Genomic DNA, 6,000 nt, shown 5'->3' on the forward strand with positions numbered 1-6,000 from the left:
TATACCTAAATTATAATATTAATCAATAAAAAAAAAAAGAAGAACGAAGATACAAAAACAAACAAACAAAAAAAGTAATAAAAATAAAAAGTTTCGAGAGAGAAAATTAAAATTAATTTTCTATACCGTTGAATCATTTAATCAAGTATATACCTGAATTGTAAGATTAATCAATAAAAAAAAAAGAAAAACGAAGATACAAAAACAAACAAACAAACAAAAGTAATAAAAATAAAAAGTTTGGAGAAAGAAAATTCAACGAATTGAAATTGATTTTCTTCTTCGAGATTGAAAACGAAGAATCCAATATAATCTTAAATTTAGAAGAACATTGAGAAAAGCACATTCGAAATCACATTTACATTGACACTAACAAGTAGTCGACGATATCTCGCAAGATCGGCAAAATACGTTCCCTCTGTTACGGACAGGAAACTACAATCCTAGCGAGACCCAGCTGACGTGGTCGTTCGTCACTGCGATATACACTTATCGATGTCATGCACGCATCGAAACGGCAATAGGATGTGGAAAGCTGAATTAGCATTGTTTCTGATTATCCTACTGGTTTCGTTTCTTCCAGAAAATAAGATCCAATTATTGTTCGATACCCTTTTATTAAAATTTATACAACGGATACGGTTGACTTTATTTATCGTACGAATGTTCTCGTACGAATCGAAAGAAACTTCAAATTTAGCAAATTTTTCGCGATATACGTAACGTTGTATTTTTTTTCTTTTAAACCTTTACAAACGAAAATGTATATTTTATCGATATAATTAAAAAACGATTAATGTTATATATATTGGGGTCTCGTCGTGATCAATTTTAAATTGGTCTCATCTATCAAATATTTTCTGCAAGAAATATATAATACATTTTTTATTTCGTATTTTATTTTTATGTCAATTTTTTTGTTTTCTATTTAATTTAAATACTCATATATATATATATATATATATGTGCAGAAAGTTGCACTAAATAAAAAGTAAATGATATCACGTTTCAAATTTAATCGAAATCATTTTCATCGATATCGATAATTACATTGTTTGAAATGTTGTTTAAAACTAATATAAGATATCAATTATTAATTATATAAATGTAAATTATTTAACTAATGAATTTCGGTATCAGACAAAATATATACACACGTAATATTATACTTCGGTGGTTATTAAAAATGATAAGCAAAACTAAAAACTGGCAAGCATTTCATGCACACGTGAGCTCACGTAATCCGAAAAAGAACAAAAAAAAAAGTTAAGATTCTCCGCTTGCCGTTGAAATACCGGAGGCTGTGTATACTGTGTCACTGACGAACAACCTTTTATTTCTCTTTCTCTCTCTCTCTTTCTTTTCTATTTTCTTCTAAAAACGTCACGATGCTAATTGTACTTGGACCTCGAAAGCTAACCCGTTAAATATGCATATTCCTAAACGACGTTTACCACTTTGCGTAACCGTTTAAATGGTCGTTTATATACATCGAGTAAACTATAGTATACTCGTATTCAATGCTATGATCGATCGACTCGATTTGATCCCTTGAAAATGTCCTCTCACTCTCGCTCTCTCTCTTTCTCTTTCTCTCTTTCTCTTTCTCACTCTCTGATTCCTCTTTAAAGTGGACTTTCAAATCCTTTTTGTTTTCCCTTGAATAATTTATTCAAAGTACCAAATATATATATATATATATATATATATATACGATTTTATATATTCGAATCCTACAGATTTTCAAATAAAATTCCAACAAATCTATCCCTCCCCTCTATTTCACAAAAACCTATAACATTTTGTAATCCTTCTGATCGCTTGTATCCAAAATATTCAAATATAAAATACAAACGTGCTCCTCCATCACTTCTCCTCTTATCGTCGACAAAATGTAGATAATTAAAATGGTCTAATTGTAAATCATGATAGTGTACATTTTTAATACGAAACGAATTCGTATCGTATGCTAAAGCGAAAAATGTAAACATATCATTTCTTAATACTTACGACGAAGAGTAAAAATCAAAGTTGTATTATTAATCATGAGATTGTATATTTTTCTAACGATTAATTAATGAGAATCATATAATGATCTCTAACATATAAATCAAGATTTTAATAAAAATAATTGATAAGATTTGTCACGTTTCATTTAAAATACTTCAATGATCTAAAATGATTCAATAATAATTATCGTAACTTATAAATAACATTTTTTGATTTTCTCGTTATATTACGTAAACATTATAACAATAGTCTGTCTTGTTAGGAATCATGACGAAGTTAAAAAGACAAAATCATTCAGTAGTGACACTGCGAAATTGTTATAATAAATAACATTTATATGCACGTCACTTTGTATTTTGTATTCTATACATCTTACTCACTCACTCACTCTCTTTCACTCTCTCTCTCTCTCTCTCTCTCTTTCAATTTATCTATACATACATAAATGCATACATATCAATAGAATCGCTTTCTATCTGATCTCAGACAGAGGTTTCGTCGAAAGAGCTTTGAATATTTTAAACAAAGGAGAAAGACAATAGCTAACGTATACGAGTGTGTAGGTGAGTATAGTGGTACGATGAGAGAATAAAAAAAAAAAAAAAAAGATACAACTAAAAAAGAAGTGTGAGAGAGAGACAAAAAAAGAATGGAAAGTGAAGGGGGTTAAAAGAGAAGGTGTAAAACATAGTGAACAAGGTGAGCAGGGGAAAGGAAGAAGGGGGGGAAGGGGCAAACCAGGAAATCACTGAGAAAGAATTTATCAATGGACAACGCGTTTTACGAATACATTCACACATACATATTATATATATATATGTACTTATACACGCATGTATTTACATATAACACACACACACACATAAAATGTACATACATCTATTGGTAGATAAACTGGCAAGGATTTCACGTGTTCTCCTTTCCTAGTTACTTTTAACCCCGTTCTCATCCTCCCCCTTCCCCCCGAAACCCCTCTTCCAACCCTTCTACCCCATAAGACTTGGCGACTTCTCGCGATCGAATTTAATCCATTTCGCTGAGGGCGCAAGCGTATTCGCCTTGAAGAAACGATTTCCCACGCGACTCCAAATCCGACCTGGCGAAAGCCGATTTTCCGTTCTAATTCACATCGGAAAATGTGTAGAAAGAAAAGGAAGAAGAAGAAGAAGAAGAAATAGAAAAAGAAGAAGAAGGAAAAAAAGACGCATTCTATTTTGGTCTCAGTACATTTACCGTATTTATCACCTATTTTTTCCCCGTTTCGGTCATACTTCTTTCTTTCTATTTGTTTTTTTTTGTTTGTTTTTTTGTTTTCTTTTTTATTGTGGAAGAATCAAAGTGGTTTCGTTTTTCTTCTTCTTCTTCTTCTTCTTCTATTTCTATTTCTTCTTCTTCTTCTATTTCTTTTTCTATTTCTATTTCTTTTTCTTTTTATCGGAGTGAGTTTAATCGACAGGATACGGGAAGATCTTTGAAATGAAAAAGAACGTTTGTAATTCGAGTCGCGCGTTAAAGTTGGAAACGTCGTAACGCAACTTACGGGTGATTTTGTTCGATCGAGATATATATACCTCGGTTGGAATTTCATTTGTTCGAACGTTTAAGGATAAATCTGACTTTGGTAAAGTCCAGTTTATAGTTTTTTTTTCCCTTGTAAAAGTTCCGAAAAAACAACAACAACAACAAAAAAAGATATCGTTTTTGTTATTTCTCTCGAAGGAATATTTTTTTTAACAATATTATACCCCATAAACACTTATCATTTATTTGACTCGATGAAATGAAGTATGGGGGGGGGGGGAACAAATCATCGACGTAAACATTTTTTCATCGATCAAAATTCATAATGAAAAATCATAAGTGTCAATTTATTGACGTTTCTACTCTAACGTAAAATTTGATTTATAATTAAAATACAAGTTGTTCTTTTGAGTGTTACTGTTTAACGTAACTCAATTATTTATTTATAAACGTAAAACTTGATTTATAATCAAAATACAAAGTGTTGAATTTACTGATCGATATATCAATCGTAATTGTCATTCCATTTACGTTAAAAAAAAATTACATTATAGAATAATCTCGTGCGTAATATATAAATTTGAATGAAAACGTAAAGAAAGTAAAACTTTTTCGAAGAAACTGCTTTCGCAATTGGAATTAAACGGGGAGAGGAATGGGAGTTAAGAGAAAAAAAAAACAAACAAATCGTTTCGTTCTTTAGTAACAAGTCAATAAATCTAACATTGAAATACGATGAGCGTATCCTAGACCAAGCTGGACTCGTCGAACTCGATCAGTTTCGAGCCAACGAGGATCTCATTTGCGAATGTATCTGTGTGTATGTCTGTATGTGTGTGTGTTTTCGCTAACGCCAGCAGGAGCGAACGAAAGCACAGAGAAAGCACAATGAGAGAGAAACAGATAGAGAAAGAGAGAGAGATAGAGACAAAGAAGAATAGGATGAGGAATTGAGAGGTAATGAAGAAGGTGTGAGACAGAAATAGACAGATAGACAGATAGATAGATAAAGGAATAGGAGAAACGATAGAACGAGAATCAACGGAACGAGCGAACGAGCGAACGAACAAAACGAAGGAACGAATGAACGAACGAACGAACGAACGAACGAACGAATGAACGAACGAACGAACGTGCGTGATCATGTGACCCTGGGAGAGTATGATGGACTCACCCGCCAGCAACCAGGATCATCTGCATGTTGCATGGAGGCGGCCGCTTTGTCGCTTTTTCGCAGAGAAGACAATCCGGAGCGTTAAGTCCACTAGTTTTGGCATGCGATGACAGAACAGAGCTATAGACAAGTAGTAGTATGTGTCTCGACCGTTTTTTTCTCTTTTATTTGATTTTTTTCCCCTACCCCCACCCCTCGGAAGGAAGAAAGAGAAATAGATAGAAAGATGTTTTTGCAAAAGAAGAAAAGTTAATCGATCTAATATGGTGTAAAGAAAATATATAGAAATTAAATTGAATAACAATTGATCGTAAGGGTTACAAAATGTAACGAACAATGACATAGAAAAATCATTGAATAATAATAATAATAAAAGATAATTTATGAAGGTATATAATAAGAATTAAAAAAGAAGAAAAATAATTGATCGAATGATTAAGAAGTATGGAAATTAAACCAAACAAAATGTAACGAGCAACAAAATAGAAAAGTGATCAAATAATAATAATAATAAGAAACAATTTTTATAAAGATATATAATAAGAATTTAAAACGAATAAAAGTAATATCGATCGAATGATTAAGAAGTGTGGAAATTAAACCAAAAACAAACAACAATTGATCGTAAGGGTAACAAAATGTAACGAACAACGACATAGAAAAGTGATCAAATAATAATAATAATAATAAGAGAAAATTTATCAAGGTATATAATAAAAATTTAAAAAGAAGAAAAGTAATATCGATCGAATGATTAAGAAGTATAGAAATCAAACCTAAAAAAGAATTGTTCATAAAGACAACAAAATGTAACGAACAAAGACGTAAAGAAACTTGATCAACTAATAATAATAATAAGACAAAGTATAAGAGAGAATAGAAATGTATTAGATAAATAATTATTATGACGTTTTAATAAGTTAAAAAAAAAAAAAAAGAAAAAGCAAAGTAGTATAATAAGAGAAGAAGAAAGAGAGTACAGTGGCTAACTGGCGATGGCCCAGCAGATCGCCGTGGCTGCTCGCACTTTTGTACCTTCCCGCATGTTGCGATTACTATCACCGAGAGTCCCCGTGTGCCCCGCGAGTTGGACAACCACAACACGCTAGTGTCTCTCTCTTTCTCTCTCTCTATATATATATAATATATATATATATATAGACACTCGTGTTTCTCAGTAGGGTAGGGGGCACTTACTAGATTACTTTCTCGTTCGTTAATATTGTTTTCTTTTTACTATAATTTTTTTTTGTTTAGTTTTTTCCTTTTCTTTTTTTACTCTTTTTCTTTTTCTA

General features: G+C 31.5%; 1 protein-coding gene across 5 annotated transcripts in view; it reads right to left on the bottom strand.

Moving 5' to 3' along the window:
- Positions 1–6,000, bottom strand: part of LOC106787017 (potassium voltage-gated channel protein Shaker) — a 165,785-nt gene that overhangs the window by 85,655 nt on the left and 74,130 nt on the right. Inside the window, exon 1 of one of the 5 annotated variants that reach the window (XM_014748996.1) lies at positions 4,706–4,803. The exons of the other annotated variants lie outside the window; for them this stretch is intronic. Within the exon in view, the coding sequence (XP_014604482.1) occupies positions 4,706–4,731 (26 nt within the window). The 5' untranslated portion in view covers positions 4,732–4,803. Of the gene's footprint in view, positions 1–4,705; positions 4,804–6,000 lie in introns of those variants that run through there. 5 annotated transcript variants of the gene reach the window in all.

The sequence above is a fragment of the Polistes canadensis genome, unplaced genomic scaffold (assembly GCF_001313835.1).
Source record: "Polistes canadensis isolate GaletaPanama2010 unplaced genomic scaffold, ASM131383v1 scaffold_90, whole genome shotgun sequence".
In the NCBI taxonomy this organism is placed as follows: domain Eukaryota; kingdom Metazoa; phylum Arthropoda; class Insecta; order Hymenoptera; family Vespidae; genus Polistes; species Polistes canadensis.